This window comes from Nipponia nippon, unplaced genomic scaffold (genome assembly GCF_047370975.1).
Source record: "Nipponia nippon isolate SJK-2023a ecotype South Korea unplaced genomic scaffold, ASM4737097v1 scaffold_2, whole genome shotgun sequence".
In the NCBI taxonomy this organism is placed as follows: Eukaryota; Metazoa; Chordata; class Aves; order Pelecaniformes; family Threskiornithidae; genus Nipponia; species Nipponia nippon.
In genome coordinates this window covers 39,171,883-39,194,164 of record NW_028262336.1, presented here as the reverse complement: position 1 = coordinate 39,194,164, position 22,282 = coordinate 39,171,883, and the positions used below count along the sequence as shown (strand labels likewise).

The 22,282-nt window shown below is 40.7% G+C and overlaps 1 protein-coding gene across 2 annotated transcripts in view; it reads left to right on the top strand.

Moving 5' to 3' along the window:
- Nucleotides 1–88: 88 nt before the first annotated feature.
- Nucleotides 89–22,282, top strand: part of PRRG1 (proline rich and Gla domain 1) — a 35,480-nt gene continuing 13,286 nt past the window's right edge. The window contains exons 1-3 of one of the 2 annotated variants that reach the window (XM_087758982.1): nt 89–240; nt 16,043–16,093; nt 19,339–19,388. In XM_087758982.1, the coding sequence (XP_087615108.1) occupies nt 19,379–19,388 (10 nt within the window). In that variant the 5' untranslated portion in view covers nt 89–240; nt 16,043–16,093; nt 19,339–19,378. The remainder of the gene's footprint in view (nt 241–16,042; nt 16,094–19,338; nt 19,389–22,282) is intronic. The other variant, XM_087758983.1, reaches the window with a different exon arrangement.

The following is a 22,282-nucleotide window of genomic DNA, read 5'->3' as shown; positions in this document are numbered from 1 at the left end:
GGCCGGTGGCCCCGGGGCTCGCCCCGCCTGGCGACCGTCCCCCGCTGGCGGCCCCTGGCGGCCGGCACGGGGAGCCGCCCGCGGCGCATGCGCGGCGGCGTCGCCTGCTCGGCCGGGCGGGCACCGGAGAGTTCGGGGGCAGCGAGCGGGGCGGCGGCGGCAGCGCGGGGCCGGCAGCACTCGGCCACCCTCGCCGCCCGCACACCGTCTGCCGTCGGATCGCCGCCTCGGGCGGCAGCGGTGAGTGCGGAGGGCCGGGCCGGGCGGAGGGCTGGCCGGGGTGTCCCGGGAGCGGAGCGGGCAGCCGCGCCGTGGGGGAGGGCCGGTGCCGGCAGGCAGGCGGGGGTCCGCGGGGCGTCCCGGGGAGGGGAAGGGGCTGCCCGCCGCGGGGCCGCCTGTGAGGGGCCCGGCGGGGCTCCCGGGGGCGAGCGGGCGGGGCGGGGCGGGGCGGGCCGAGGCGCGGTCGGCGCTGCCGGGCCGGTGTGCGTGGGGCGGGGGTCCGGCGGGGGTGCGCCCGGCGGGGCGACGGGGAGGCCCTCGGAGCGGAGAGGGGGTGAAGGGCTCCCGGCCCCTCCTCCCCTTGCCGGGCTCCGCGGCTGCCGGCGCTGGCGGAGCCGCCCGGAAAACTTCTCTCGAGGGGTTTGTGCCATTTCCAGTTAAGCCAGGGAAGAAAGTGTTTTGACTGTACTTAACAAAGGAAAAATGCTGCGGACTTCTCTTTTTGAAAGAGGTTAATGGTTGTCTCCAAAATAGGCAGCTATTAAATTTTTTCCCTTAAGTTTTAAAAAACACCACCACCAGAACAAAACCACAAAGTAAAACCACAACCATTTGAAGCTTTCACATTCCTGTTAAAACTTTTTTCACTCTTAGCAGGGTCACCCAGACTCCATCTGTATTAGATCTGCGGTAGCCAGGGCAGTCACTGCAGCTTTTAAGATGCTGAGTATGGGTAGGTGTATTGAGGCTATGAGCCTGATGCTCCTGGGCTCTGAGACCCCTCCCAGGCCCAAGACCGGCAAGGGAACAATTTATTCATATCCGCAGGAAACAGGAGGGGAGCAGGGAGCCCCAGTGTCATCACAGCTGAAGGTGGGATTGAATGTTGTGTTGGTTGAGGGGTGGAAGAGCAAGAGGTGGCTAGGCTTTTTGGGAACAAAACGGAGAGGAATCGAGCCAGTGAGTAAAGGGAAGGCGACTGTAAGCAAATGAAGACACTTGAAAGAATGCAAGTTTTCATTACCCTGTTGCCATAGATAAGTCTGGGGAGAAAAGAGGGACAGTTAGGCAGATGTTGGTGTTCTAGATTAAAATCAACACCTTAAATTTATTATTACTATAGGCTGGCACTGTCACTGAAAAAAAAAAAAACAAACAACTAGTCGTGCTTTTTCTGCAGCCCTGCTGCTCGTTGCTGCCTTCTCTACCATCTTCTCCCCATGCTGGCACCATTGTTTATACAGCAGTGGGGTGAAGTGGCATGGAGTATTACCTGCAGGTTCACACTAACCTTTTAAATGTTTTTTCTGATTAACTGAGTTAGTCCTTGCGTCTGGTTCTCTGCACTGCCATAGGGATGCTTACGCTAGCTCAAGGAAAGATATGTGATAGGAGAAGGAAAGAGGTTATTTTTTTTAATACATAAATGAATACGTATGTATGTAAAAGTACTGGGGTTTTTATGTGTATATGTGTATGTATACACATAGGCACGCAAACACCTGTGTAAAGGGATTGCGCAACTGCGATGTTGCGCATTCTGGGTCTTGTGTGGAACAGAGGGAGTGCATTGATAAAGCAGTCGTGGGGGAGGTTTACAAGTGTGAGAGGTGACTAGCAGTCTGAGTAGGCATCCAGTAAGGGTGAATTTGCAAGAGTAGTTCTTGCTGGGCCAGGCGCATGAGATTAGAAGCCAGAGAAGAGGGGATAGGGAATTTCTGTGTGAGAGGACTGCATGGAAACAGAGGAGTGAGACTTTTTACTCATCTGTTCAACCATCTCACTTCAACCGCATTTAGACAAGAGAAGTTTATTTTCCAGAACAGGTTAGGATAGAGCCTGGAATTCCTGAGTATCTCCATTTTCTTGGAATTAGCAAATATCAGGAAATCCCCAGGCAAAACATGGATGAACTTGCTCACACAAGTTCATCCAGAGATTTGCATCCAACTAATGCTGCAAGATAACATGTTAGTTCAAACAGCAAAGCATTGCATCTGGTTATAACACGTATAGGTGTTGAGATTATAACATGGTGGCATCAGTTTTCCTTTGTTAGAAGTGGGTGGTTGCACACAGTTGGACTAACTGTACTAATATTGTCATTTCCAGAAGCACTCACAAATGAAGAAGAGGAGAACTAAGTTTTTTAGTTAGCTTTAATTCAGCCTCTTTATACATCTAGATGGAACTACAGTTGCCTATTAAGTTATAACATATTGTTTGATGCATAAAAAAATCCTATTATACTCAAGGTATTAAAGAGACAAAGTATTTTGGTCTTATCCTCATTACTTCGGTTGTGTGACGTCAAGACTTATTTTCTGAACATTACTCAAATCTGCGCTCAGATTCTGCTTTAACTATAGAATTATAAATTTCCTTGTGTCTTCTATTGTGCTTGTCACCTTAATGTCTCAGTACTTGACAAATACCCCCTTAATTGACAAAACTTTCCCAAGACAAAGAAATAATCATCTTCCCACTCCACATGAAGAACGAAAGATAAAACAAGTGCACGGGTGCAAATAAATTGAATATCTGGTCTAAGCCTATGCTGCTTTTGCAAATCAAGCACTCAGATTTTGGGAAAGGCACCCCTAAAATAAAATGCATGCAGTTAGTGTCCAAACTGAAAACAGCATTTTAAAGTAATTTATGTAGAGTCATTAAGGAATTCTTTGGCAAAAGCAGGGATAAAATACGCCTCAGGACAGTGCTAACTTATTTTAGACCACAGTATTGTGAACCATTTTTGTTTGTTGTGTCGTTTTAAACAGCTCCCTTTTCCTGTGATCCTCTTTTCCATCATTTTGTCCTGCCTACCTCTGTGACCTCCCTCACTTGTGATAGCATAACTGTTTCCATATCCGTCTGGTGAGGTGGATCACAGAATTAATCAGGTTAAAAAAATATATGACTTTTGACCCTGGATGATTTCCCTTACCTGGCTCTTGTAAACAGCTGGATGGGCGGGGGAACAAGAGGATGCGTTTGGTACCACTTATCCCCAGTATGAGTGCTGGGAAAAGCCTAACCCATTTTGTCCCTCCATTTCCTTCTTCCATTAATCCCGTAAATTTTGTATGCTTCATTTCTTCCCATTTACTCAACAAATGACACCAGGTTCCTGTAGGCAAGAATTATATTTTCTTGCAGCATCCTGTTAAGAGTTTTTGCTTTCAGTTTCTGAGCTCAATTCTGAACTTCTCTGCTGCTTTTCATCTTCCTCTTTCATGAATTCCTATCATCAGCTGTGTTTCCAGGCTGCTGTCTTTCTCTGGCTCATGTTTCTTTAATGTTTGGGTTGGTTTTTTTTTTTTGCTTCAGCCTCCAAAGACAATCTACTTTCTTTCCCCCCTGTCCCTTGCTTCCTCTCCTCTTCCACATTATAAACAAAAGCACTTGCAATGTGCAGTAGAGAACAATACAAAACTGGCAAGGGAGTGGATTAAATGACCTAATGTCTAGTATCTGTTCTCCTGCCAGCTATTTTTGTTTCAGTTCAGATGTCGTTGACTATTTGACCTTCTAAAATCTAATCTGACAATGCCCAGCCCTTTCCTTGTTTACCTTTGTTTTGTTTACTGATTCTTGTTAGGTAAAATTTGATATACATTTGTGAGGTCTGAAATACACTTAGCCTGTTGTCTTGTTGCCAGCAGTTTTGATGGTACTGATTATCAAGTGATCTGTGTTTTAATCAAGGTTGCTGAATACCATTATTAAAATCACTACATTTCAAAAGCAAAGCATGTCTTCATACTGAAAGTTAAAGAAATTACATATTAACTACCTAAAATCACACAATGTGTTTTGGCTTGCTAAGGAAATATATTTGTTGAAAGCTATTTTATGCGTATTTCAGGCTATCTCTTATTTTTAATGATAGATAATAATTATGTAAATTAACTTTCGATAAAAGTTATGCATCTGTTCAGAAATACACTTGTAAAATCAGACAAGAAACATACTTGCATAGCCCAACATACTGGAGTTAGCATCCAGTGCTAAGACTCCTGGACAATATAGTAGCACAAGAAGTGTTGTCTGTTTCCAAACTAAGAATGCTGCTTTGGGTATTTTTTTTTTTTTTTGAGAGTGGATGTCTTTACATGGGGGAGAGACAGACTATCCTCCAATTGCGTCTTGAAAGTTTGAGAGCACTCACATTTTATAAATTACATTGTGCTGCGTACCTGCTCAGTGGAGTGTTTCTTTTAAAGCATTTGAATCAACCTTCTCACGTTGCTTCTGAAATGACTTTTGAAAGTTGGCATCTCATGTTTTAAGATCGCCCACTCAACATACTTTCAGTTTTTCAACCTAGTGGTCAGTCTGCACCGATATGATTACTCCAACAGTGGTCAGATTAAGTGATACTAAAATCCGGAGAGAGACTGTGTGAAAGGTAGTAATGGAGGAGGAAGCTTCTTAATCCTGGTGAAGTAGTTCATTTTGTTGCCTGAAACTGCAGAACTACTATGTTTGCCAGAATTCTAGGGTAGGTGAGATTTTTTTTGTTTACACCAAGACTTATACCCTCTTGTTGTAATTCTGGATGTTCCTGTTTTGCTGAGCTCTTTGTTTTCCTGTAAGTGTAAGGATGAATGTCATGGACCAGTTTCAAGATTCACTTTACAGCAATTCCCCATTAAATCCTTATCACTAAATTAACTGTCTAATATAACTGTCTAAATTGTGTAATATTTGTTATAATTAGCTGTATTTCTAAATGTTTACTACTCGGTCTTGAAGAATTATTACTTTTTGGCTCAAAGATTGTGGATTTGTTAGCTCACTGGTGTGAGGCAGTTCATGGGAATGCTACCAGGAAAATTCAGAAACAGTGGCTTCATCAGACGTGAACTTTTGCACCTGCCTGTACCTCCAGGTTTATCAGTGTGCTATTTACTGACCTTGTGTGTATTCTTCAGCTTTTATTTGCAGAGTATTACTCTTCAAACTATCTGCTAAATAAAACTGGGAGGAGAAGCAGCTTTCTGTTCATCTTTCTGTCCGTAGTCTTCATTCTCATGGCTATGGGGAAAGGTTGAAAGAGGTCTCAACAGCAGAATTATTAGCTAACTCTCTTGCCTGTCTTCCTATAGATTTCCCCTGTGGCAGCTGAAATTAGCACAGTCCTTGACATTTTATTTCGGTACTGCTGAGCAGTTCTGAGTATCAGAAATGAAACGGACTCACTGTACTATTTTCTGTTTGCTACTGTTGGTTGTCAGAGCTGTGGGCAGCAGCAGAATAAAGGCATGGCTTAGTCTGGAGAACTGAGTGCATGGCTTTGTAAGCAGCTTAACTGATCTAAGCATGTCTTGCTGCCTGAAAACAAGAGTTCTTGCTTTTCCCCTCCATCCTTGCTAGGTTTTGCATTTTGACGGTTTCCCTTGTGCTGGCACTAGCACTCTTAGTGCTGTGCAGTCAACTGAACCAGGGAGCTGATTTGTCTTAAAATTAAACCAGTCAAACGAAAACAAGCATACTGACATGCACGCACGCAAAAGGCTTTCCACAGGGCTACCTCTGGCCTTGGGGGCTACCAGCCAGACCTTGTATTGACTCGAGGGAGGGAGTGGGACTATGTGTCTGTGTGGGGGGACTACCTGCTCAGAGGGCAGCTTTACCTGGGTTTAAGTGCTGACTCCAAAACTATCAGTGATGCAGCAGTGTATCAGTATCTTTCTCTGTTGATATCTTTGAAGAACAGCAGCAAACTGCTCAAGGGGGAAGATACAAGGAAGATACAAGGACAAGAACCTGGTGAACAGATCTTGGGGTCAAACTCAGAAAGTGAGAAAAAAAAAAAAAAAAGCTGAACAAACTCATCTTTTAATGAAAGGCCACTTACAATGAGCGGTAAAGAAGTGCCTAACTACAAGCTCATCAGATCTGCAGTTGTCTCAAAAATAGAAGTAGCAAAGCTCTTTCACTATGGCCATTCTTTAGGAACTCTTGGCAAAGGTTTGATCAAAGTTTTCATCTCAATATAAGAAAGAAATTTTTTACAGTGAGAACAATCATTCACTGGAACAGTCTCCCCAGGGACATGGTGAAGTCCTCATCGCTGGAGATTTTCAAGATGCCATTCGCCAGCGTGCTAGATAACATTATCTAGGCTCCCTTTCCCATGAAAGGTTGGACCAGATGATCTTTGGAGGTTCATTCCAACCTGGGCTGCTCTATGGTTCTACGAATTTTTTTGTGTGTGTGAAGTGATCTACACCTGAAATACAAGATGTGGAGATGCACCTAGGCAGCATGCCTAGGAAGGTTCTCCAATGACGACTGCAATGTATTACATATGTAAATGAATACAACAGAATTACCAGATTTTAAAAATACCAGTGATGCATTTGTTTGCATTAGAAGACTCCTCTCTTCCTTCATATTCTCTAGGTGCTGGACTAGATATGCAGCTTCTTGTGGGTGGCGGGGGAACACCCTTTAAATCTTCCAAGAACAAATGTTAGACACGCTAGATCCCATAGCGGATCTTTCAGTTGTGAATCAAATTTTCAAGAATTAACTTTATTTTAATTCTGTGTATGCTTTTGACACAACTAAGGTAAATTATATCTTCAAATACAGTTAGCTGCACACAAATTTGACACATTAATTTGGCATGTCAGTGTTAGGAACTTCAATATGTGTAAAATTTTTCTTGCCTTAAATCTTTCAAAACTGATTTCTGAAGCTAAAGGCCTTCTGAATTGTTTTTGTTATATGCTTATTTGCGCTTCCTACTCACAGACAGAATGGGTATTGTACTGAATTGCTTCATAAGGAGTAGGAGAGCATCAGCAGAATTATTGGTTTAGTTTTGGGAGCTGTTCTAGTGTTTTCACAGTGCTGGAAAGTGTGGAAAACTCTTCGTAAGTGTGCCCTCATACTGGTAGTTTTGTAACTGGTGGAACTCATGCAGCTTCATTTCCTATGGATTTATGCTGTGTGGTTGATCAGTTATAAGCTGTGACTTCAAGCTTGACTGTGGTATTTATTTCTTCATAAACAACGAATTTGAATTAGAAGTTAATTTGTCTTCCAGTCTTTTCTCAAGTTACAATGTTCAGAATGCCTCCATCCTCTATACTGGTGTGCTTTAGGAAAACTTCCATGACTTTAAGGTTTTCTACTGTTCTGTAGTAGTTGATTGGAAGGGGCCAATGAGTAAAATTTTTTTTTACTAGAGGACATGAGGAAACCCCAGGTAGACGCAAAGCCCTTTTACTGAAGGAAAACAATCTCAAAATAGGAAAACTGTGTTAACACCCTTTGAAAAGAAATACTGTTGAAGTTTTCAATTTTTGCACTTCTAGTAATTCTTACAGAATTGTATCCATTTAAAATAAAAATTGATCCTTGATTTCAGTCTTATACCAAACGTAATCTATGTTATTGAGACTACAAGGTAACTAAGGAGGAACGTAAAACTAGTTGCCCGATAGGTTGGCTTCGGTGGCAGGTACAGTCTAGGAAGTTCATACTTCCTTTCTGCAGCTGTCTTCGAGAGCAAAGGGGTAGAGGAGGAGAGGGAGGCCAGTAGGAAAGGTGCGAAGCTGTAGTGGAGAGCATGGAACTGCATCAGCCCACAGCAGGGGCTCTGATCCCCAGTAAAGGGTGGGTAGCAGTGGTAGGAAGGGAGGAGAAATTCCTTGACTCCTCTTCAAGGCTGAAGCCAAACCATCATGTTTTATTATACTCCAAACATGTAAATCAGCTGCAGCACTTTTGTGTGTAGGTTTGTTCAAATCCTACTTAGAAAAAATAAGGTGTAATGCAGTAAAAATGACAGTCATGATTCATAATGTGCGCCTCAACGTATTTGGAAATTCAGGTAAAGCTGATGTGAGGGGAGATAGGCATGGGTGTTGTGAGAGAGGGAAATAGCAGTTGGTCGGGGTTTTTTTTCCCCCCTCTGGTTTGTAGGGCTGTTTACCCTTCTGTTTTACTGAGGAGTATGACTGCAACTGGTCTGTGGATTCTGGTGCTGTACACCTTTCTGTGTGTTCTTTTTATGCGGTTTCCCAGTGTGACAGAAAACTTCATAAAATTCTGTGAAGGAGTTGTGCCTCATTATCTTTTCCCTAGTTGCCATATAATTCAATAAGATGAAATATGTATTTATGACTTTTCCGTCACTTCTATGCAATTTGATTTTTGGTTGACTGGAAAATCCCATTAAAACATGCTCTGAAATGCTGTCATATGTGCCTTGCTTCAGGGGAAGACAGGCAGGGTGGAAACTTGTGTTAAAACATGCTGACGTGCGTAAATATTTGGAAGAGAAGGCTTTGTTTGCACATTTCTCTAGCTTAGTTTAGCAATTCACAAAGAAATTACTTTTTATTGTTTTCTGGCTGATTTTTCTAAATTAAATTAGGTGTAAGACATTGGCCTACCAAACAAGTGCTAAATGCAATTTCTCTGCAGAGCAGAATATTTGCCTCACCTTTCCCTCATCACAGAAAAGCAAAATAAACTTTATGAAGTAGTAGGCTTATGTTTTTTATAAAATTATTGCATGCAAAACAAAGATGCCAACATGAAATTATCCAGGTTTCTTCTGGCTAAAAAATGCACATTCTGAGATCTAGAATCTTTCTGTTTTCTTTTTTTTTTTAATAGCTGCTTGAAAAATACTGGTAGTTTAGAGGGAAACTGATTTTAAAAAATAGCTATTGCCCCTTACCCTTGTAACAATTGTAACAATTTCAAGAAAAACTTCAGTGAGTTGAGGATAATCTATTTCAAAGGTACAGAATCATCAGGTTTCTTTTTTTCTGTGAAAAGAGGAGACTTGAATATTGGATACAGACTGGTATAGTTGGAGGCTGAATTTTGTACAGCCAGTTTGTGTTATTGGAAAATCCATAAAGGTATTATTTGTGACATTTGGGTCATGGTTTTGCTTTTTAAGATGTGTTGGGGAAGAAAGTATCTATAAGAATTTCAAAGTAGGAAAAATGGTACATTTTTAGCCTTGATCTTGTGACCTTTCCTGAGTGGACAAACACTGTACCTGCAATGAAATTATATTGTTGTGAATGGACTGTGCCCAGGTACTCTTGCTTGGTCCTTCTCTCTCGTGCCTGGAGAGGTATAATTGGAAGTAAAGGCAGTACTCCTTTTTTCTTTTTTTTTCTCCCCTACCTGACCTATAAATGCCTTTAAAAGACAAACAGCACTGTTATAATCTGCTTTCTGCTTATCCTGAATGTTTTGATGTGTTGATTTGGGGGCAGATGGGAGACCCAGAGCCAAATAAAAAAGGGAGATTGTAGATAGTGAGTAGGATTCATTAAAGAGACCACTTGCCATCTACCAACTCAATTTCTGTTATGTGCTGGTATATTTACTCCCCTGGTCCTAATCCAGTTTTAAACAACTTGGGAGAGGAACTGGAAATAGTTACTCATTGCATACTAGGCACTGGACTGCTTCCCTCTTTTCAAAGCCAGGTAGTTACCGATAAAAGGTATATGTGGTGTCTCTTGTGTGTATGTAATAATACATACTTTCTTTGCACAACTGTGTAATACTAAAATCTGAAGGTTAACTGGCTCCTGAACTTTAGCAAATGGTTGAAATGTTTGGGAAATTGTCTGGCCACAAACTGTAGAAGATGCTAAATTAAGTGAAGGTTGTTGGAAGCTAAATGGTTAGCCATTTTAGCATTGTTGGAAAGTAAATGGTTAGCCATTTCAGCATATTGGAGAACCTAAGCTATACCAGATCAGCCAAAAAGTCAGCCTGGTATTGTGTCATGGTTTAACCCCAGCTGGCAACTAAGCCCCACACAGCCACTTGCTCACTACCCCTGCAGTGGGATGGGGAAGAGATCAGAAGGGTAAAAGTGAGAAAACTCATGGGTTGAGATAAAGACAGTTTTTAATACGTAAAGCAAAAGCCACATACGCAAGTGAAGCAAAACAAGGAATTAATTCACTACTTCCCATCGGCAGGCAGGTGTTCAGCCATCTCCAGCAAAGCAGGGCTCCATCGCGCATAACGGTTACTGGGGAAGACAAACGCCATCGCTCTGAACGTCCCCCCTTCCTTCTTCTTCCCCCAGCTTTATATGCTGAGCATAACATCATATGGTGTGGAATGGCCCTTTGGCCAGCTGGGGTCAGCTGTCCCAGCTGTGTCCCCTCCCAGCTCCTTGTGCACCCCCAGCCCACTCGCTGGTGTGGTGGGGTGAGAAGCAGAGAAGACCTTGCCTCTTTGTCAGCACTGCTCAGCAGTAATGAAAACATCCCTGTATTATCAGCACTGTTTTCAGCGCAAATCCAAAACAGGGACCCATACTAGCTACTATGAAGAAAATAAACTCTATCCCAGTCAAAACCAGCACATGTTGTATGTTGTGTGTTGTGCCAGCAGCTGGCAGGAGATGCTATGGGAAGAGTCTTAGATCAGAGCATGGACAAAGTGAGCCTTCCCCAATAAAGTTCTGGTTATCAGTAGATCGGAAACTACATGGGATAGAGGATACACCTGGAGAATTGTGTGACAGTAGTCATCAAATCTCTCCCTCATTTATTCATTTCCTTTCCATTTTTTAAACCTATTTCTAATTTTTGCCTGAACAGCATCTTATAGCAGCAAGTTCCGTAACTTAGGCACTACGAGAAAATTCAGGTCCTTTGATGTATTTACATCTATGTCAGCTTAGGTCAGTGCGTACCCTCCTGTTTCTCATGTTGTGAGAAATAATGGTTAGCTGTAATCTTATCTTCTCTGGTCACAGGTATATAGCCAAGAGACCAACTTATCTGGACAGGCTCTGTGTGTTATGATTACATCAGCTGAATGACTGCCTGCTCTAAACTGAGTGGTTTGTTACATGGTGATTATTTAAACACAAAGATTTTTCTTTTCTTTTTTTTTTTTTTTTATAAAAGCAGCATGTAATTTTTAATCCATATACAATCCAATTTGCAACTGGAGTTGAGAGCTTCTGAGTAATATTCCTTAGTTTGTTGTCTGTAGGGCATCAGGAGATGGTCTGAACTGCAAAATGAATGTTGGCTTGTTCATAATTTACGAAACACATGCAAACATTTCATTTGTGTGAAAACAGGGGGACAAAATAGGGGAGGAAAATACAATGAGTGCACATTCAAACTTCTAATTTTGGGAGGCTGTGAGTGAAAATATGCTATAGAAACAGTCTGCAGCAATTCTGATACAGTTCATGTTGTTTTATTGTTGAAAAGAGCTAGCAGGTCCATTGATTATTTTCTCTTACTATAAATTTAAAAAAAAAAACATTATAACTGTTCAATAAGCAGCTGTCACTTTACTAGTATAACATAAGGATTTATCAATACATTATTTAAAACTTCAGCCACCTGTAAATGTGAGGCAGAAGGATCATAATGTAGTTTCCCTGGCTTATTGTGTACTGATTTTGTGTGTTACTTTATTATTTTAGAAGCTGGTAAGAGATTTTTGAGAGGGAGTTATTGAAATTATTGATAATGGTGATCATAAACTGGATGTTAATTTTGTAGTCTGTAATTGCAAACTTCCACTCTTGGGGAGGGAATGTGCTTTTTTGTTTGTGGAGTTTGAGGGAGATGAGGGGTGGCTAGGTTGTCTCCCAGTTTCCAGATTAGCTATATATGTCTTTTTTTTTTTTTTTCCTGGTGTTTCTGAGGAAACACACCCATTTTTTCAGTTTTTAGCTCTTAGATTGGGCCCCATGATATCCTGTGTATTAGCAATATTTAATTTCCACAGTGAGAACACAGCATTTGATGACAAGAGACAAGCACATAGACTGCTTCAGAGATCTGTTTCACTGTGGTGAGGGTTTTGTTTCTGAGTTGGTTTTTGTTTGTTTGTTTTGTGTTTTGTTTGATTTTTTTGTTTTTCCTCCAAATGATACTGTAGGTAAGCCTGGCACTTTTGGGTGATGCCCCCAGCAGGTTCTGGTTGGGAGGTATTCCTCCTAACTAGCTTCCCAGCACTTGCTTTCTTGTTTGAGAGAGAGCCTCATGTTACCTCTGGTTTTGTCAATTTGTTTGTCAAAGTAATTTTGTAGCTCTGCAGGAAGTTTTGCCAGACATTCACTGTTGCCTCATAGCAACCTTTGATTCTTTGCTGAGGCATTGCTTATCTAGAGCTTCCTTCCTCACAGCTTCTTGCTACTTTGAGCATAGTCATGCAGTACACATTGGGTGTACCTGCAGTAGCGTTTTGATTCAGGTTAGGAGTGTGCTTTGGAAGCAAAACTCCCAATTGTCACCACCGACTGTGCTTTGGTTTGCGTTGCAGAATCATTTCAAAGCACTCAGACAGAATTACTTTTGGATGAAAGTAAACCAGAAGATACCCTCCAAAAGCATACCTACTGCAGTCCCATTGCTGCACAGTGTTCAACTCATGGAACCAAATTGGAGCTGCCCCAAAGTAAAATTCTCAACAAGTGCATGTTTTGTTAATGTTGGGTCCCCAGCACCAACTGTTTTGTTGTTCAGATTTGCTCCTATTGCTCTGCATTCCTGGCTAATGTGAGTATAGTCATGGATAGAGATAAATATACAGCACTTAGAGATTATTATTCACGACCACTGTACTTGCTTCAGTTAGAGTCCAGCTATTCAAGCCTAAGTGAGAACAGGTAATATCAAAGTAGCTGACAATTTGAGTTTGATTTTGGAAGCTGAGACTTAAACAGTAATTAGGTTAGTGAGCACCAGAGCTATATCGAAGCTGTTTTCCTGTCTGTTACCTTTTGCCCTTTCCTCCTTTATTAATCTGAGTTCTCCTCCATTCTCTAACATGCTTATTCTTGTGACCCAGTCGCTAACCCAAATCACCACAATATTCTGACGCCTCTTATGTGCTAGCTGCGCTCTTTCCCTGTTCCGATATCTTCAACTTTTTTTGACTTACCAGCTTGCAAAGGTCTGTACAGGCTGTGGCTGGTCCTGAGCATGGTGTATGCTTTCTAACTACCTACTTTCTGCTGGCAAAAATGGATAATGATTTACAGCTGCCAAAGGTGCCATGCTTCCTGAGGTACTGCCGCAATTGGCAAACCCCATCTTTACTTCAGTGAGAACATTAATGGGTTTTCTTTGTTCTTCTTGGTCGTTGATTTTTGAGGAAAACTTATGGTTGCACAGAAGAAGAAATCTAGGTGTCAGATTTAGTTAAAAGGTATTGGGAGGGGAGGAACAGAAAGTAGAATGGGTAAGTAACACAGTATAGTTAGTTTTGTTTCCAAACACAATCAGGATAAACACACATCCTACTGTGAAAGCTTTATTTAATTGTTCACCATGCCCACTTGAAAAAGGAGAGGAATTGGTTATTGTTATGTCAACACTTAAATGGATTATCAAGTTAAATACTCCAAATTTGAATTCCCAAAGCATAGCGATAGTATCTAACCTAAAACAATGTCTTTTAACAGTAGCTTAGAGAAGACTGAGGTGTCTGAAATGCCGCTAAGTAGGCTGCTCAGAAAGGCCTGGTCTCTTGAGGATTTGTGTAATTCTGGTTTCAATACAGACAGTTACTTAAGTGTTCAATTATGCCTCCCAGGATCTGCCCCATGTGGTCCCCACCCGCTTGAAAACAATGAAACCCACCAAAATTCTCCCTTGCCGAAGGGAGTGTTGTACCTTCTCCTCCCAGATGTCCTACTCGCCAAAATGTCTTTATCGGGAGATTGTTCTTATCTGGTTTTGAAGGGGAGGGGAAGGAAGAGGTGTCTTAGCTTATAGCAACTCCCCCTTTGAACTGGAGGAGCCTGGAAGTAACCAGAGAATAACCAGCCAGAATACTGTCACAGCTTTAAAACAGCAAAAAACACTAAGTAACTTAAAGAAGGGGTAATGAAGTTGAGGCAGAAGCTTAGAGTTCAGTCTCAGCCAGCTGAAGTCCTGTCCAACTGCAGTCATGAGGAACCACCTTCTCTCTGCTAAGAGGGCGATGTTCAAGTTGTACTCAGCATGCTAGTTCTGCGAGTGATGATGTATTTTACTGGTTTTAAGACATAATGGCAGTCTGCTAAGTACAGGTTTCTCTTAGTGAGCTGATCTGTGGTTTTGGGTCCCTGTGCAATCAAAATTAATGATAATGTTTTAAATGGTGTGTTTGGATAGCATCTACAAAGCAGAGGGTTGGGGGGTTTTTTGTTGTTGTTGTTTTGTTTTGGGGTTTTTTTTCAGTTCTCTATTTCGCTCTTATCTTTGTCCCATGTAGTCTCAGGTGGGGCAAGGCTTTTGTATCCTTATCTGATAGAGCAGTTTCCAAGGTTTTCCATCCCTCTTTATTCCCACCCAAATCCCCTGGCTAACCTTGCTGTTGCAAACAAACCAAACTTAATAAATGCAGGCTTCTCCCATATCCTTAAACTGTGGACTTCCTGCTCAGAGAAAAATCAATATATTTCTCCAGTGTTTGAATCCCTGTAAATCCTCATGTGCACTTTTCCTGGGGAAAAAGTCCTTTTGAAACAGATTGTTAGAAGTAAAATTGTGATACCTGTAAGTCTTCTGTAATATTTTTTTCCAAAGATGTAAAAGCCAAATGTGGTGGGACTGGGATTTTTAAGTAGGCACATAACACATATTGAATAAATGGAAGTCAGATAATTATCATCTGTCTTACTGTGTAATTATTTAATGTTTTCATTTTTCTTCTAAATAAACCTCCCACAGGAGTGTTTCAGTTGTTGCATTGTACCTGGTTTGGGGCTGCGGACTAGAAAAGGGATGTTTATTTTTAGACTGAGCATCCACTGATGTTTTAGCTAGCAGTATCTCTTGAATGTACCTGTTTATATAAAAAGCTCCAGAAGAACCTAAATATTTAAAATTTTTAAAAATTTTATGGCTCTATGTGGCATCTAGTTGTAAATTGCATCCCAGTACTCCATTAATTGTACAGATCACAAAACTAAAATTAACAGCTGTATCCCCTGTTAGAGTTGTGTTGCCGAATGAAAAAAGCCACTTCTCTCTTCCCTACCTGGGTACTGTAATGCGTTGAGTGCTGGCCTTGCCGTGTTCGAAGTCCCTGCTAACGCAGCAAGTGAGAAACGGAGTGAGGGGAAAATACTGCTGCTGCTCTACATTATCCTTATTTTCCCTTCTGTTTGCGATCCCTTCCCTAAGGACGTGCTTTGTTCTCGATGTTGTGTCTTCTTAGAATACATGACAGTCAGGGAGTGAGAATAGTGAAGGCAGTTTGGACTTGTGAGCCTTCCATCAGATCCTCTGTCCTTTCATGGCACGTGCTGCACACAAGTTTCCATTAAACTTGTAGTCAGAAAATGTAGCCAGAAGAGATGTACCCGCTAACAGAATAGGGGTATCTTAACAAATGCGACAAAACCTTGCAGAAATATTGTCTTGAGCCAATAACTTTTAATGCCAAAATTAGTTAGCCTCCCAATTTAAGGGATACACTGCACTGCTAGAATATGGTTACCAGCTTGGGAAATATGTACAAAAATATTCTATGCTTTGTGCTTATACATAGTGTATACAAGATTGTGCACTTTCTGGACTGAGGAAAACATATTTAGGTTAGTTGTGAAAAGAAACATACAGCTTGATTTGTTACTTCAATATTAGTTTCTTCAACTTTCATGCAAAATGTTTCTCTTCTGTAAGGTACCACAGCCCTTTGGTGGTGAGCACAGTACTGCTGGTAAATAGCATGGGCCTTGTGTCTCCTTTGCTGTCTCATATGCTTTAGAACTCATTGTATTTCCCATTGAGTCATTATATTATCTACTAGAAGTGGATGGTTGATTGTTTTAGTTTTGTATTGTTTTGTTTTTTAGCATTATACTGACAGCCAAGCAGGAAGGCAGAAAAGATCACTTGTGGGTCAGGTATGTCAGCTTGCTATTGAACTCAGAATTTGACACTCAGCTTGGCTATAGTGCTATCCATGCTGTCCACCCTGTTGTCGCTTTTTCCACTAACGAACCTAAGGTGATGTATAACATGTTGGAGGGTGTGGAGGGGATAATATGTAGAAGACAGTTGGAAGAGGGATTCCTGAAATGATAAACATTGGTGTTACTAGTAAGATACTATCTGTGCGGGTTTTTTTATTCTTGCATTTGTGTATATATATGAAAAACTTTTCTCTGACACCATAGAACCATCCTAGCCTTCAGTAAGGTTCATGAAGACTTAAAAGCAGGAAACTAAATAAAGAGATGGGTAGAGGAATAAATGAGTCAGTAGCACGTCAAGATGTTCCTGTAGTGCTGCGAGCCCTCTTCAGTTTTATTAGCTGGTTTATGAAGGTAAAGAAGGTTTATGTAGTTGTCTGTGTTCGATCCCTTAGTTCAAAGGTTGTTTGGAAGATTTAGTCCATTTGAACCAAGACTGTCAGAGAGTAGAGGACTAAAATATAATTAGGCTCCTTCCTTTCAGGGGAACCAAGTGGTTCCTCTGCAGTGGGAGAGTCCGTTCTGTGAGTGTAATGTCCGTGTAGTGGCAGGGCAACTATTGCCCGTGCCCTCAGTCAGCCTCTTGCCCAGTGGGTGTTTGGGTGTCATAGCAGGAAACTAGCCATGTTTTGTGGGAGCTGGGAAATGAAGGAGTTTGGGGAGATATGGAGAGGGAAGGCAGGGGAGCATGAAAAAGACACACATTTTTAGGAAAATGGACATAATTTGTTCCAGGGAGCTCTAAGTACTTGTAATTGCTGTAAGAATCTAATGTAGATTGTTGAAAGGAAGTTTCTGTACCACAATCGCTGGAAAGCTGTATTTGATATTTCCTAGGGGTAACTAGGAGAGGGGCACACTGGTTCCTTTTGTAATGAAGGAAGGGTGAAAAGAAACCTAATTTGTGTTTTGCTGCTAATTCAGCAAATCTTTATCACTAGCTTGTAATATACTTGCATCAATTTCCACTGAAGAAAATAAAAGGTGTTTTTTCTTTTGTGTTCTTTTTTTCTTCTCCTCTTCCTCCACATGTTTTCCCTAATTTCCCAATTTGTGTATGTCAGTATTCTGATGTTCATTCCCAAAGATCATGACGTACCAAGCACCTGCTGCCAGGTGCCAAGGCAGCACTGCATGCCCAGGCAGTGGCACTCTGCTCCTGGTGGAAAATGTCCCGTAGCAGGGGAGAGGCACCTTGGTTCCACCACAGTTCTCAGTAGGCAGAGCCGTCTGGTTGTGACTCAGTGAGCATGGATGTGGATGCGTGTGTTTTCCTCTGGGTTTTTTTTAATGTTGTCAAAATCCACACCCAAGTTATTTGTTAAAAGGGTGCAATATTAAAGACTAACTGAAATTTAATGCAGGAAAACGTCCCCATTAGAGAGGACAAGAGCCTGGCAAGGTGCATTTCATGCACTGTATTACGGCAGCTCAACAGAGCGAGTGAGCACTCATGGGCCTTGCTCTTCCATTCCTGTGAACCTTACTTGAGGGGCTGTTGCAAAAGCAGACACCTGAAACTGGAGGGTAATAAATGGCAAAAGAAACTCATGATGTAACAGTTGAAGAGAAGAGTTACACTAGTAGCCAAATTTTTTTGTGACCTGTTTATTATTAAAAATGTGGCAGTTTTTTCAGCACAGATACTTGGGTTGTAACAATGTGACTACCCAGAACAATTTAATTTTTTTCAAGAAGCAAGTGGCAAAGGCGGTTTTGTCTTTCCATAGAGTAGTCTGCTAAGAAAAAAATCAGGCTATTAAAAGAGGTTAAATATATTCTGAAGAATTTTTTTAAGCCCTCTGCTTCTGTTACCCTACAATACTTAGTAATGAAAAGCTAAACGCTATGGTGGTGAGATTTAAGAGTGCTTTCATGTCTGCTGTTTATTCACATGTATTGCCTTTACAGAGATTTGATGAACTCGCTTTAAAATCAGTTTACTCCTCTATCTCACATGTCTTGTTGTCCCAATCTTACAGTTTTATTTAGCAGACTGGGATGTCTTTATAGAGCTCCATTCACTTCAGCAGTAGCAGTCCTTACAAATACTACAGTCTGCTCTTGCATGACGAATTACAGTGTTGGACAGGCCATGCTGGAAGTCTTAACTTTCCCTCTTTGTTTATTACAGCAGCTATGGCCAACCTTTGTGCATAGTTGTTGCTTTTTTACAGAGGTGTTTGCTTATGGGGTTTTCATTTTATGGAGAGTGAGGACATTAGTATGGTATGATATGTTGATGTGTAACCTGGCCTCTGAAGTAGAACTAATGCTAACCTTTAGGAGTAGGTAGTTTATTAGTAAAAAAAAAAAAACAAACAAAACTTTAACCTTGTGGTGTTCTACCAACTTGGTTAGGTAGCTGCACCTTGCTTAAATTTTGCTGAAAACTTTTATTTTCTTAACTTTTCCCATATTAACAAAGACTCCAAGAAACTGAAACGACTGTTGCTGCCTTCTGATGCAGTTCTTGTTGGTTGTTTGCCTGGTGGGTGCAATGAGCTTCAGGCACTTTCTTGACTGAGAGCATCTCTTGTCTGTTCTCCTTCCAAGATGAGGTATAAAGTACGTGTAAGTTCTTGTAGGGCAGGTTGGGATCTTCACATTTGTTGCAAGTTTCTTTGCCAAATCGCAGGTCTTGTTCTGCCCTTGAACTTTATGCAGGCATCCTGTTTTAATCAGTAGCAAACTCGGAATGAATTTGCCTGTGTTCATTCTGATTTCAAAAAATCTGATCCGTGGACTAAACATAATGAGTTGACTTGATGATCTCTGCAGAGTGAATTTAAGTCTTAGATAAGACATAAGTAATTACAGTGGAGAATGTAATACCTTTCAAGTTCAATTAGGTAAAACAGAGGTTGCAGATTCATTTAAAATGATACACACCTTCTATTTCATATTACTATTTTTGTGTATTCTAAACGTGAAAAGCTTTGAAAAAGGTTGAAGCATTCACCATTTCACAGTTGTCTCCTTTTTTTTTGATGGTATTCCTGTACTACTGAAATTAGTCTGCATGCCGTCGTGGTTCAGCTCAAAAGAGGGATTAATCTTAACCGCGGGGTTTCCAACACTGATATATTTGTAACAATATTTGGGAATCAAGAGAAAGTTTTCCAAGTTCAACATAATTCACAAACTCAACAGGGTGTTTCTTCTTTTCTTTACAGACTTGATATTTGCAAGTTCCCTGCCTTGACAGTAGTCATCATGGATAGTGGTAAGTTTGTTAACTTAGCAATGAGTGTGCATTCTGTACTATTCCCTATGAAGTGGGCATTAACACACCCCAAAACTGTCCTCTGCTCAAAATCCCAGTCAGTTCACATAAACAATGTCCTCTGCTATTGAACTGATTTTGTTCTTACATATGATGCAGATCTTTGCCCACACTAAACGGAACTGGAACCATACTACTGTTCTGACAGAGATATTGTATGCAGACCGCAATAATCATCACAAACTCATTTGTGGATTTTTGAAAGCTTGCTGCAGAATGAAGACCACAGAGCTGAATTTCCAGCTTTGCGGACTTTAGTTTAACTGTTCCTAAGCTTGTCCCAGTAACTCCAAAATCTCAGAGCAGAAGTGACTTCTTAAGCTTTATATGTAAATGCTCGAAACATTCTCCTCCCTCCTGCCCTGTGCAAACCAAGTAATTTTATTAAGGTCACCTACAGAAATATTCAAATTTATCAGTAGCTGCAGCATCAAATTTAAAATGAAATGTTTCTTTCTAGTATTTGGTGGTGGTTTTAATCTGCTTGGGTGTTGGTAAAGAGTCAGAAAAAGGAAGCCTCAGTAATAGTTGTAGTATAGTAATAGTAATGCCCTGGGTTTGCTACAGCAACACTTCTGTGTCCCAGAATACTTTTCCCACGCTGCTGCTCCCTGTGCCTTGTATCACTAAAGACCTGAAGCCTATTTTCTTTGTCTGTGACAGCTTCAGCTGGCAGGCTGAGACGTATTTATCCTCTCATGTCCTTGCTTGTCTCTTTCTGATTCTGATTTAATTTCACATTGCTAGAGTATCTATTCACTGTTATGATAGCACACAGGTTTTCCTGAGAATGTATAATAGATTGATCTGACTGTATTACTCTCTTCAATAATAGTAAGTCAAACTAAGACTTTGGAATGTTTTTTTTGTAGCTTTCTGATGCACAAAAACTTGCTAAAAGCCAAGTGTTACAGTTACACACAGAGCACAGACACGTTTGAAGAAATAAATGTGTTCCAATGCATTACATTTGGGAGTTGTATATCTTCATCTATATTCTACAAAAATTGAGGGAGAGGAAGAGACTTTAGATTTTTTTGTTTCTGTGTCTATCTTACATAATGCCAAAATCATAATTTTGATTTTTCCTTTATCTTATGTTTGCTAGTTTATCTCCTTAACAAAGTGAAAAAATAAGTTTTGTCTTGCTTCATTACTTTATTCTTGCCACATGCAATTTTTCTGTGATCATCTTCAGCTCCATAGTAACAGCTGCAGTGAATTCAGCCATGCTGTAGCTTGGCTAGGTGGGCATCCAACCCAAAGCATTTTTTTTACACCCTCCTATGCAATTATAACTGAATGTCTACATGATGATGGTCCTGGAATACTAAGAAGTCAAAGTGGTTTCTGCAATATGGTTCCATTATCTCTTTTTATAGGATTCATCAGGCAATGACTGGTTCTCATTAAATCACTGTGTTTCAATCAGTATCTCCATCAAGATTGCTTTGATCAGTGTATGTTTTTATGTTTCCTTGCTACATTTCTATTGACTTCCCAACAGCATTTAAAGTCACTAGGAGTATGCAGAGCTTTAAAAATTTCAAATCAAAACAAACAATATAGTTCATTTTTTCCAGCCTTGCATGGCCAAAAGGCATTCCTGGTCTGGCCTAATCATAGATCATTATTTATGAGATACATTCAGAATTAATATGGGGTGTGGTTTATTTTCCTCAGTGGGCTTTTTCGTCTCCATGATATATGCATTTTCTATAGTGTATTGTGAGAGAAGAGAGACACTTTCTGAATATGAATTGCTAAATAAACAAGTTGGGTTTTTTTAGATAGTCATATGCTGGCCATTTTTGAAGATTGAATTATTTTAATGCTTTGCTGTTCTTCTTCAATGCATTTTGAAGCAGAAATATAAGCTTAGCTCTTTTTGGAAAACTAAACTATTACCTAGAAACTCATTCCAATGTGTATCAAACACAATATTTTGTAACATACCAGATTTTAAACCTTTATTCTTGGTTTGCTTCTTTGGTAAATTGGAAAGTGAATGCAGAAACAAAGATTTATATATTGTTTCTGAGAGCCAGAAGCTTTAAATCAGGGTATTTTCAGCTACCTGTGCTTTCCTCTTTTTTTCCCTCTGCATCCAGTACAAAGCTGTCGTAGTTTGTCATATTGCTGTTTTCAGGGACAGATTCCAGCTGTGAAATGAAATTCCCTAGGTTTTATCTGCTGAAGGAAGGTAAACTTGATTTATGCATTATCTACTCTTCAGTGACTCCACATATGGACACTTTTAAGAGAGTCTGGGCTGTAGCTTGTTCCACTTCAAGGAATGCCCACAGGAGGAGTTGGTGAGAAGTAGGTAGAGCACTGGCAGTCCATTTCCATGCATGGCTGCATGCTGGTTTCCTGATGTGGACAAGTCCTTCATCTCATCGCACTTAGGCGATCACTGAGGCATGTTGAAAGAAACCAAGTTCATCAGGCCTAGAGGGGAGTCGGGAGAATTGTGTGGGAAATGGAAAGAAGCCATCCTTTTTTTCTTTCCTTTTTGAAGAGATTTTTGAATATCAGTTTCTATGTTATTTAGTCAGTGAACTTATACAACAGGAGATGCCCGTGTGCTCACCTGTGATGCTGTAGAAAACCAAAATTACAGTAGGTGCAGTTGTAGAGCTTATGCACTGAACCTCTGGCAACGTCATGAATAGTTTGTGTGGTGCATGTACGTACCACATGTATTCAACTGTGAAAGTATAGAATTGACCAGTGTTTTCAAGTTTAATCTTCAAATCTTCATTTAATTTTTTGCAAAAGGAAGATGACTGTCTAACGATTTATAACAAAGTATACCACAGAGACTAAACAAA